This window comes from Solanum dulcamara, chromosome 12 (genome assembly GCF_947179165.1).
Source record: "Solanum dulcamara chromosome 12, daSolDulc1.2, whole genome shotgun sequence".
Taxonomy (NCBI): Eukaryota; Viridiplantae; Streptophyta; class Magnoliopsida; order Solanales; family Solanaceae; genus Solanum; species Solanum dulcamara.
This window is the reverse complement of record NC_077248.1, coordinates 5814014-5825763: the sequence shown is the minus strand read 5'-3', so window position 1 is coordinate 5825763 and position 11750 is coordinate 5814014. Positions and strand designations below refer to the sequence as shown.

At 36.6% G+C, this 11750-nt stretch overlaps 1 protein-coding gene and 1 non-coding gene across 4 annotated transcripts; one reads left to right on the top strand and one right to left on the bottom strand.

The window, feature by feature from the left end:
* Positions 1 to 6596: 6596 nt before the first annotated feature.
* On the top strand, positions 6597 to 6668 carry TRNAP-AGG (transfer RNA proline (anticodon AGG)). The gene has a single exon. It is a non-coding gene; the product is annotated as a tRNA-Pro (tRNA).
* Positions 6669 to 7139: 471 nt separating this feature from the next.
* Positions 7140 to 11457, bottom strand: LOC129876418 (protein FAR1-RELATED SEQUENCE 12-like). 3 transcript variants are annotated; one of them, XM_055951858.1, is made up of 2 exons: positions 8951 to 11457; positions 7140 to 7784 (listed from the first exon to the last, which is right to left on the bottom strand). In XM_055951858.1, exon 1 carries the CDS (start codon positions 11321 to 11323, stop codon positions 8984 to 8986), a length of 2340 nt encoding a protein of 779 aa, XP_055807833.1. In that variant the 5' UTR covers positions 11324 to 11457; the 3' UTR covers positions 7140 to 7784; positions 8951 to 8983. The 3 variants fall into 3 exon arrangements, with proteins under 3 accessions (XP_055807833.1, XP_055807835.1, XP_055807834.1); XM_055951860.1 differs by having other exon boundaries at positions 7140 to 7729; XM_055951859.1 differs by having other exon boundaries at positions 7140 to 7507.
* Positions 11458 to 11750: the final 293 nt, after the last annotated feature.

Genomic DNA, 11750 nt, shown 5'->3' with positions numbered 1-11750 from the left:
TACATGATAACGTACCCGGCCTATCGTAGGACTCGGTGAATAATACCATAACAATATGCACGAATAAGGTATCATTAGCAACTTTGTGAAATTTGATCATTATCGGAGACTTAATAGAATAAGCAAAACAGTCCATCATTTGAAAACCAAGACAATAGTCATTATGAATCATACCAATTATGGATTATACTAAAATATGAATTATACCACAACATGAGTTATACCAACTAGGATGGCTGGAATCATACACATGAGTCAAGACATAACAATATAAATTTTGAAAATCATGAACGGTAGCCATCCGAGTATATCTACGAATAAGAGTTTCTTTAGAATTTAAGCATACGTCATTCGTTCGTTTCATATGGATCATGCCAAAAGAAGAAAATGTTAACTTTACATACCTTTAGCGTTTATACGTATATGTTGTCCAATATTGTCTCAACCTATATTAAAACGTTAAGCACTATGGTTAAGCTATGGACAAGAATAAAACGTAGTCTATCGTTAGTAGGTTATTTCTAAAAAATATTGGACAGCACCTCCCCTATACCGCTCACTTTTCCCACTTTCAAACCAGCCATATAATCATCAATCAACATCAACAATCCAAAATATTGACACAAAATAGGATTTATTATTGACAATAAGCCTAGAATATTTCCACCCGACTCATGTTACCAAAGCAGTAAATTCGGAAAGTCAAGTACCTCACGTTGTATCTAAATTTTGAAAATGAAAACAGCAAAACTGGACTTTATGACATTCATAAAATATTTAGATCTCTGTCTTAAGTTTCCAATGCAAAAGAAATCAACTCAAAAATCATTTTCCACAAAGAGATATCATCAAAATACGAACAGCTATACATGAAGGATTTTTCAATCCAGAATCTGGACAGAATTTTGTCTTATGATTCATGCTCAGTTTTCGACATAATAACAGCGGATATAGACTAATACATAAACATAAGAGTTGTAGGTACGTATATTATCTTTCCAAAACATATTTAATATCTAAAATCGAAGGTCTACACAATGAGATATTCCAGAATTACTAACAGCTACTCAATTCCAAAAACGGGTTTGAACATTCACAATCTTCATACACCCTTTTCCTCCAAATTCAAGAACAACAACTCATCAACAACATCAAAACAATATCAACCATTATTATACATCATCACTAAGATAATTCCATCTATTTAATCTACCTAAAACAACCCTTTAACCCATAACTCTCAACAAATCACCAAACTAGTTTATAACACTATTTTCTCCGTTCTAATCCGTTAAAACTCTAATTAAACTTGTTAACAATGAAAAGGAGACTTTAATATTACCTTAAATTTGCAGAGACCACATTGAATATTCTCCTTATTGATTGATATCTACCTCAAATTGAAGCTAACGCGATGTACAACAATTTTCTCTTCATGAGCTTCGGATTTCGGGACTCAAATTTTGGTCGGATTTGGTTTTTCTCTCAAGAACTTCCCCTCTCTCTCTCTCTGGAAATTTTTCTGGATATTTTCTTAGTCTAAACTATGAAGGAAGACATAGAAATTAAATTAATTTTGTGGTTATTGGACCTGACCCGAATTAGAATTGGGTTGGGCCGAATTCACTATTTGGTTTGGCCTGTCAGACTTAAAACGTCTATATCTTATTACTCCGATATCACATTTCATCCCACTACCTATGGTTGGAAATATATTTCAATTATCTACAACTTTCATGTTGATAGTTTTCCCAAATTCTCAAATTATAAAGAGGTTATGGCCTCCCGAAGTCAGCTTACCCGAAACGTGACTTTAAGAAAAACATATTTGATGGCTTCTATTTTGATTTGGCTTAAGGGTCCTTCTTGAGATGTATTTTACTACACATAAATTATTCATATAACTTGGCATCTACAACAAATCATGTCCTTTTAAAATTCAAAATTAAAAGTCCTTGAATTTATAATCGTTAGCTTACGAATAATCCAAAATGCAAAAATACGGAATGTAACACCTACACCTCTCTAAAGCTTTGTCGGGGCAACTGGATTCCTTCTCAGGTCGTTATGGATGCTACTATTGAAGAATCCAAAAAAAATTGACAAGGACCCCACCAAATAATTTTTTGTAGGCTAACACACATGAAAAACTGGCAAAATTACCTAATTCCTATTGTGTCGTCAATAAAATGCTCCTAAACCCCTCTAAAGCGCTGCTAGGGATACTGGAGTCGTTCCTCATGTCATTACGGTTGCTACTATTGAAGAATCCAAGACAATTCAACCCACACCTCCGACACCTAAAAATTTTGTCGGCTAACACACGAAAAACTAGCAAAATTTCTTAATTCATTTTGCGTTGCAAATAAAATGCTCCTAAACTCCTCTAAAGCGCTGCAGGAGCTATTTGAGTCATTCCCAGGTCGTTACGGATGCTACGATGAAAAATCCAAGAAAATTTTTAGGGGCTAAGACACACAAAATATTGGCAAAATCGCCTAATTTCTATAGTGTCGCTAATAAAATGCTCCTGAACCACTCTCTAAAGCACCGCTAGGCTACTGGAGTTGTTCTCCAAGATGTTACGGACCCCCGGCACCTAAAAATTATGTGGGCTAACACACACGAAAAATTGGCGAAATCGCTTAATTCCTTATGCATCGCCAATAAAATGCTCCTAAACCAATCTAAAGCGCCATCGGGGCTACTAGAGTCGTCTCTCAGATAGTTACGAATGTTACTATGGAAGAATCCAAAAAAAATTAACCCAAACCCCCGGCACCTAAAAAATTCATGGGTTAACACACACGAAAAACTGGCAAAATCGCCTAATTTCTATTGCATCGCCAATAAAATTCTCCTAAACCCTTCTAAAGCACCGTCGGGCTATTGGAGTCGTTCCCCAGATCGTTACGGACGCTACTATTGAAGGATCCAAGAAAATTCATCTCGAACCCTCGGCACCTAAAATTTTTGTGGGCTAACACGCAGAAAAAAATGGAAAAATCACCTAATTCTTGGTGCGTCGCCAATAAAATTCTTCTTAACCTCTCTACAGCGTTGCCGGATCTACTAGAGTCGTTCTCCAGGTCGTTACGGATACTACTATGGGAGAATCAAAAAAAATGACCCGTACCCTGATACCCAAAAGTTATCTAGGCTAACACACACGAAAAACTGGCAAAATCTCCTAATTCCTATTGTCTCGCCAATAAATGCTCCAAAACCTCTCTTAAGCGCTGTCAGGGCTACTGGAGTCGTTCCCCAGGTCATTACGAATGCTACTATTAAATAATCTAAGAAAATTTAACTTGGACCCCCTGTACCTAAAAATATCGTGGGCTAACACACACTAAAAACTGACAAAATTTCTTAATTCCTGTTGCGTCGCCTATAAAATTCCCCTAAACCCTTCTAAAGCACCACCGGGGCTACTAGTGTCATTTCCTAGATCGTTATGAACGCTACTATTGAAGAATCCAAGAAAATTAAACCTGAACCCTGGCACCTAAAAATTTCATAGGCTAACACACACGAAAAATTGGCAAAATCGCCTAATACATGTTGCCTCGCCAATAAAATGCTCTTAAACCCCTCTTAAGCGTCGTCGGGGCTACTAGAGTCGTTCCCTAGGTCGTTACGAACGCTACTATGGAAGAATTCAAGAAAATTTGACCTGAACTCTCGACACCTAAAAATTTCGTTGGGTAACAAACACGAAAAATTGGCAAAATTGCCTAATTTGTTTTGCGTCGCCAATAAAATGCTCCTAAACCCCTCTAAAGAGTTTTCGGGGTTAATGGAGTCGTTCCTTAGGTCGTTATGGATGCTACTATGGAAGAATACAAAAAAGTTTAACCCATGCCCCCGGCACCTAAAATTTTCGTGGGCTAACACACATGAAAAACTAGAAAACCCACTTAATTCTTATTGCATCGCCAATAAAATGCTCCTAAACTCTTATAAAGCGTTGTCGAGGCAACTGGAGTCGTTCCTAGTTCGTTACGGACGCTACTATGGAAGAATCTAAGAAAATTCGACCTGGGCCCCCGGCATCTACAAAATTTATGGGCAAACACACATGAAAAACTAGCAAAATCGCCTAATTCGTGGTGCATCGTTAATAAAATGCTCTTAAACCCCTATAAAGCGCTGTCGTGGCTACTAGAGTAATTTCCAAGGTCGTTACGGATGCTACAATGGAAGAATTCAAAAAAGTTCAAATCGGACCTTCGGCACCTAAAAATCAATGGGCTAACACATACAAAAACTTGGCAAAATCGCCTAATTCCTGTTGCATCGCCAATAAAATGCCCCTAGACCCCTCTTAAGTGCCGGCGGGGCTACTCGAGTCATTCCCTTGGTTTTTACGGACGCTACTATGGAAGAATTCAAGAAAATTTGACCTGGACCTCCGGCACCTAAGAATATTTTAGGCTAACACACACGAAAAATTGACAAAATTGTCTAATACCTGTTGCCTCGCGAATAAAATACTCCTAAACCCTTCTTAAGCACCGTTGGGGCTACTAGAGTCGTTCCCCAGGTCGTTACGGATGCTATTAAGAAAGAATTGAAGAAAATTTGACCCGTACCCCGGCATCTAAAAATTTCATTGGGTAACACATATGAAAAACTGGCAAAATCCTCTAATTCTTATTGTCTCGCTAATAAAATGCTACTAAATCCCTCTAAAGCGTTGTCGGGGCTACTGGAGTCGTTCCCTAGGTCATTACAGATACAACTATGGAAGAATCCAAAAAAAATTAACCCGGACACTCGACACCTAAAAAATTTATGGGCTAACACACACGAAAAACTAGCAAAATCGCCTATTTTTTGTTGTCTCGCTAATAAAATATTCAGAAACCTCTCTTAAGCACCGGCGGAGCTACTAGAGTCGTTTCCTAGTTTTTACAGACGCTATGGAAGAATCCAAGAAAATTCGATCCGGACCTCCGGCACCTAAAACTTTTGTAGGCTAACACACACGAAAAACTGGCAAAATTACTTAATGTCTGTTGTCTCGCGAATAAAATGCTCCTAAACCCTCTTAAGCATCGTCGGGGCTACTAGAGTCGTTCTCCAGGTCGTTACGGATGCTACTATGAAAGAATTCAAGAAAATTTGACCCGAACCCCCTATACTAAAAATTCTGTTTGGTAAAACACATGAAAAACTGGCAAAATCATCTAATTCATATTGCCTCGCCAATAAAATACTTCGAAACCCCTCTAAAATGCCATCGTACCTACTGGAGTCGTTGCTCCAGGTCATTATGGAAGCTACTAAAGAAGAATTAAAGAAAATTTGACCTGAACCCCCGGCACCTAAAAAATCTATAGTCTAACACACGAAAAACTAGCAAAATTGTCTAATTCTTGTTGTCTTGCTAATAAAATATTTTGAAACCCCTCTTAAGCACCGCCGGGGCTACTGGAGTCGTTTCCTAGGTCGTTACGGACGCTACTATGAAAGAATCCAAAAAAATTCGACCTAGACCCCTGGCACCTAAAAAATCCGTGGGCTAACACATACGAAAAACTGACAAAATCGCTTAATTCTTGTTGTGTCGCCAATAAAATGCTTATTTTTACATTTTTCATTCTTTAGTTATTTTAATACTTCTTTTTCATTCTTTGTATAGTTATTTTTATATTTTTTCAATTTCATTCTTGTAATTTACATCTTGTTTGGATGGTTGTAATTTTATTGTTACACTAAATACAATATTTGTTTCAATTGTTATTTAAATTTTATTGTATCGTATTGTTTAAATTTATCGTTAGATAACGATGAAAAAACTCATTTTATGTAACGACCGATTAAGTACGATATATTATGAAATAAAAGTAACAACCATCCAAATAAATTAGGCATAACTACATCATCTATCAACTTCGTTTATACCTAATTTATTTTCAACTTTAAAATTATCTACATTTTTAGAAGTTTGGTAATTTTAATGAAGAAAATGTTAAAATAACTATAACACACTGTTTGGATGGTTGTTACTAAGTATATGAATTGCACTTTACAAATATATAATCACTCAATAATCTTAACTTTTAATTCTAACAGAGTGAGTCAGCTCCTATATGAATTTAGTAATCAGTGATGAATAATGGATAAGACATATCTTTTATCAATCAAATTAAACAGAATGGTGAAAATGCTAAAGTATTTGATTATCAGGTAGAAAAAAAGCTCAAAAACAGACTTTTTTCTTCTACTGCTTTTAAAGAGTTAATAACACTTTTGGTATTCTAATTATTGACAAATTATGATTTTAGTTATTATGATATACTCCCCTCTCATCCATATTAAGTAAATTTATGAGGTAATGCACATCTATTAAGAAAAATATTTAAGGACATAATTTAAATCATATTTTTCACTATTGTTCTTTTGTTTGTTCCCAAGTAATGCAATCTATCACCTAAAAGATATAAATTTTCATTAAAAGAAAGGTCAAATATGAAAAAAAAAATGAATTTTCAACAATGAAAAAAGGCTCAAAAATTCAATTAATATGGAATAGGGGAGTATTAATTAGATGATATATTTAAGGTTTACAAACTTTATACAACAGCAATGGGCATTTGGTCTAGTGGTATGATTCTCGCTTAGGGTGCGAGAGGTCCCGAGTTCAATTCTCGGAATGCCCCCTTTCTTTTTTCTATTCCCCTCCCCCAATTATACGAAATGAATTTTTTTCAACACAAATACAAACCTGAATCAAAGTTCTTGAATTTTGCCGAATTTGTTAACAAAACCTTAAGTTTTTCTTTTTCTTTTTCTACGTCCTAAATAAATTACTCATACATGTATTACGTAAATTCTCACAAAATATTGAGAGGAACCTTTACCAGCCAATTCTTGAAAGCCAACACCGTCAAACGACCCAAAATCCCCTACTTCCTCCATTTCAATTTACGTGGCATCATTTGATCGGATACGGAATTTAATTTAAGAAATAAGGAAATACTTTGTTATGTTTACCGAATTGTCCTTACTAAATCACTGGAGTAGCCAGGTGAGACATTTGGTTCACCAACCGGAAACCTATCTCCACAGCAAGCTCCTCAATTTGACCCTGTCCATCACGCTTTGGACATCTCCACCATGTCATCAAAGAATTATACCACAATTGTCCAGTTTTTTGATAAAGTAAGAGGAGATTTCATTCATTCAGCATCCAGAAGATGCAAATAGATTACAAAAACAACAGCTCCTGTACAATTTCAGATGACTCCTAACAAAAAAATTAAGGAGCTTACAAATTCCAAAAGAGAGTCAATACTATTTACAACAGTCTGCTCCAAGCAAAAGAAAATCCATCAAAATTCTAGCATCAACAAATGAACCAGAGTTGAAATTCCATCAGAATAGCATTGGTCTCTTTCTTGCGGGATCCATTTTCCAGAGGTTGATGATGGATTTTCCAACTGTCCATTCTGCTCAAGCTTCTTTCAGTACCACATTTGACCAGTTTTACAAAGAAGCCCTGGATTTCGTAGCGACATTTTTAATTCACAGTTGCAGTTTGTGATTGTGATTGTGATTGTGATTGAGAAAAAAAAATAGTCATATGATGATTTGTTTGCTTGAGGGGGAGGGATCACTTTGGTAGCACCACAGAATCCTCGAATTATCACTGGAAAAATATTCTAGTCTGATCCAGTATATGCAGCAAGTCTTGAAAGCTCTGGAATTACTTAATAACAGACTGCCACACAACATCACACAGAGTTGATCATGGAACTGACACTGGCTTCAATGTTCTGCAAGAATATCACTAAGTTTTCAAGAGGACCAAGAGTCTTTGACCTAGGAACCAAGTTCAATATAACATGGTGGAGAAGAACTTCCTTGTTCGGATATTACTAAAGGACTAAAATATAATCTAGCGTAAATGATTCAAATAGAGCCCCCTCCAGCATTCAATTTTTTCATATAAGGGAATTGGGCAGTTTAATTGGGAAATAGTAACATCGAAAGTAAGTTCTCCGCGATCTAGGCGAGTCAAGAAGAGTTAAAAAAAACTAAAGTGTAGTACTCAAACGGCAGCAACCCACTCCAGGAGAGGTTAACATTTTAAGGTTTCTTGTAGACTAAGTAAAAGCCAAGCAACAGACCTCGCAATAATTCTTTTGACTCAGCCGCTATATATGCAGCATGATTGTATAACAAATACCTCCCTTCTTACTTCATGATTATGATTAATGTCTCTTCAAAGAAATAACCTAATGACATTCACTCCCTTAAGTCAGAAAATTGAATAATGGATTTAAATGCTTCATGTCAAATTCAGATTTTTTCTTGGATGTTCACTACATCTATACATCATGTTCTGAATTGTCACTGAACCTAGACCCAACAATTGACATTAAACAGGAAAAAAAGAGAAAAAACTGCAACAAAATGTCACTTGTCAGTGAAAAATATCAGGCAGTTGTATATAAATGGTAACTACTTGATACGCTTAATAAAAGCATTTACATCAGCTTTGGTACATTTGGAAAACTATCAGATAATATTGAGGATAACTCATACACAGAAACGATCGTGTCCAAAAATTAACTTACAACTAAGAATTTTGATGAAAGCATACCAGGGAAAAAAAACAAAAGCTAAAAAGAAAGCAACTTAACCAAACAAAAACATAAATTGATAGAAGATAATTGATTAATACAATGATCAATCACGTCAGCAATAAAATGCATCTACGTTTATGATCAGTGATTCAGATGTATAATCAATCACAACACCATATAACACTTAAGTAATTTTGTGAGGAGAAAGTAATAAAAATAAATAAGAATTTTTTTTCCTTTTCGTTTTTCTGAAAAGCACCAGACATTAGCCACATTCAGACAGACATTCAGTACAAATCTTGAAATTCAATGCTGGAGATACAGGCGATGAAATAAAAGGAGGAGGAAAATACCTCTTATCTATGTTTGTTAAACCCCGTACTTCCCTAGTTTTGCCAACAAAGATTTCTTCTACCCTCCTGCATGATCTCAAACGCAAGTTTATATCTTTCTAAAGATGCTGTTCCTGCCTCAATGTAATTCTTTGCTTCTTCTCTTAAGCTCCACAACATCAATGCCTTATAATCATGAGAAGCACCCCCTGAATCGACATCACGTAGTATACCATATTTTGCATCCTTTGTCCAACGATGTAGGATATAGCGAGATGGAAGCTCCCTTATGTTCATTATCTGAAAAATTTTCAAGGCATGTCTACACAGCACACCTTCAAACTCAAACATCTTACAACTGCAACTGATATTAAGATTGGAGGCATTAAAGGCAACTGTATTCCTCTCATCTCCATTCCCACACTTCTGCACCAGATACCTACTAATGGCACCTTCAACATTTATCTTAATTCCAACATAGCTATAGCACTCCAAAAGCTCTTTCTGAAACACTTTGAACATAGTAATAGTGTAAAGCCTTCTACACTGGTCTTCTATAGGGTCCTTCGTGTGCAGAACTGCTTGCAAATTGAATGAGTTAAAATCCTCTTTTCTTTCCTCTTCACGGCGTTGCTCAAGGGCCTTTTCGTACCGTATAAGAAATTCACTAAGTGGTGCTTGAGATGTCAATATGGTGCCAAAATATGATTTCAAGCTTCCGTCCATTGGAATGCCAGCAAAGAATGTGCCTTTAATGTATAATGGCACCCAACTCTTACGCATCCTATACATCTCCTTTAACCATGTGTTCTCTCTCAAATTATATTTGTTAATAAGCACATTCCATGCTGCTTCAAACTCATTAGCCGTTTGGCTCTGGAAAATGCAAGTTTCATATTCATACTTAAATTCAGGATTCATTGAGAATAATGCACCAATGTTTTCCTGCTCCTTAGCCACAACTTGCCATGCAGAAAACCGATGATGTGTTCCCGGGAAAACTTGAGCAATTGAATATTGAATGTCCCTGTCCTGATCAGCGACTATAGAGACAGGACGATGCCCTGACATTGCCCGAAGCCATGCTTGAAACACCCAAGTAAATGACTCTTCAGACTCTTCAGCAATTAAGGCACAGCCAAGAAGTACTGGTTGCCTGTGGTGATTTACCCCAATGAATGAAGCAAATGGCACTGAGTAACTACCCCTTCTATAGGTTGTGTCTAAAACAATTGCATCCCCAAACTGAGTGCAAGAAAATCTAGACCGGGAGTCAGCCCATAATACACTCATGGCTCTACCCTTATGCATTTCCACTGCATAGAAAAATCCCATATCCTCTGCTTGCCGAGCCTGAAAATAGTCAAAAAGCTCATTGTACCAATCACTTCCAATTTTACTCTCCCTAGATCTTGTAACAAGGCTAAAGCCTCCATTTGATTCAACTAAATCCATGTTCTCCAACCCAATACTTAATTCTTCTTTGAAACCTTTCGATGAAACTCTCTCACTAGCATCAATCGGAGCTCCAAGTTCATGGTTATGTTCATTTTGAAAACGATCAACCAACCACCTTCCTGATTCTTGTCTCTGTATCCTCATGAACGCTCCACAACCTACTCTTGATGGATGCTGATGACCTTCTTTGGAGCAAACAAATCTCCGAGAGGTAATCGACCCATCATTCTTCGAACGAAATAGCTGACCAATCCTAACTTTAAACCCAGTATTAGCAGCATGAGTATGATAAAACTCATATGCTTCACCAGCAGAAACAAATTCCAACCCCTTATACGGTTCACCTCTAGTTTCTCCATTGTTTTTTTCCCTTTTAAGACGCTTAAAATCAAGAATCCCAGATGGGCCATCTTCATCAAGTGATCTAAGTCCTGTCCTAGTTGATATAACAACAGAAGATGATTTCGATTTTGGGGTTGGGGTTAAGGGAACAATTTTTCTTTGAATTCGAGATGGGCAAATCTCACCTGGACGTTCAAGCTCATGATTGTGTTCCTTCTTAATATTAGCAAGAACCCATTTCCCAGAATCAAGTCTTTGTACTCTTATGAACGCTGGACATCCCGTTCTTGAACTAGTCTGAAACCCCTCTTTCGAACAAACAAATCTCCGGGAAACAACAGACCCATCAATTCGGGAACGGTAAAGCTGACCAATTCGAATCCTGAATCCAATTTTCGTTGCATAGAGATTGTAAAACTCTTGTGCATCTTCAGCTGAATCGAACTCTAACCCGACATTTGGTTCAAGCCTTGACTCCCCTTCTTCATCATCATCTCGATGGTGGCCATTATTCTTCACAATAGTAGCTATAGCTAATCCTGCTGCAGGTTTTGCTTTAACAGTCATCCTATTACCTATCTCTTCTCTACTCATGTCAATATCTATTGCATATCGATTTGACGGTGGACGGTGGACGGCGGCCGACGGCGGAAAGATTTGGACTTTGGAGAGGGGTTTTTGTCCTATGAATGATGGTGTCGCAATCGTTCACTTTGTCCTCTATGTATTTTTTTAAAAAAATCCATGCTGATCTTTTAATGTAAAATATTAGATATATATTTAAAAATTACATAAATTACAGGTTTAAAAAAAATCATTTCACTAACTAACCCATAAATTTTATGCAGTTTACTTTGTCTTATTGAGTTGGTATAGCAGGTGGTATAGTATAAGAAAAGTTAGAGATCGATCTCTTTTATTAATATTTTTTCAGTTGAGTTCGACAAACTAAACTTATTTAGCCTGGATTATATCTCATATGTGATTTATGAGTTATATGCATAGGTGCGGATTATACCTC

Coding starts and splice junctions, on each gene's coding strand:
- LOC129876418 (XM_055951858.1), bottom strand. CDS start 11,323: ATGAGTAGAGAAGAGATAGGTAATAGGATGACTGTTAAAGCAAAACCT.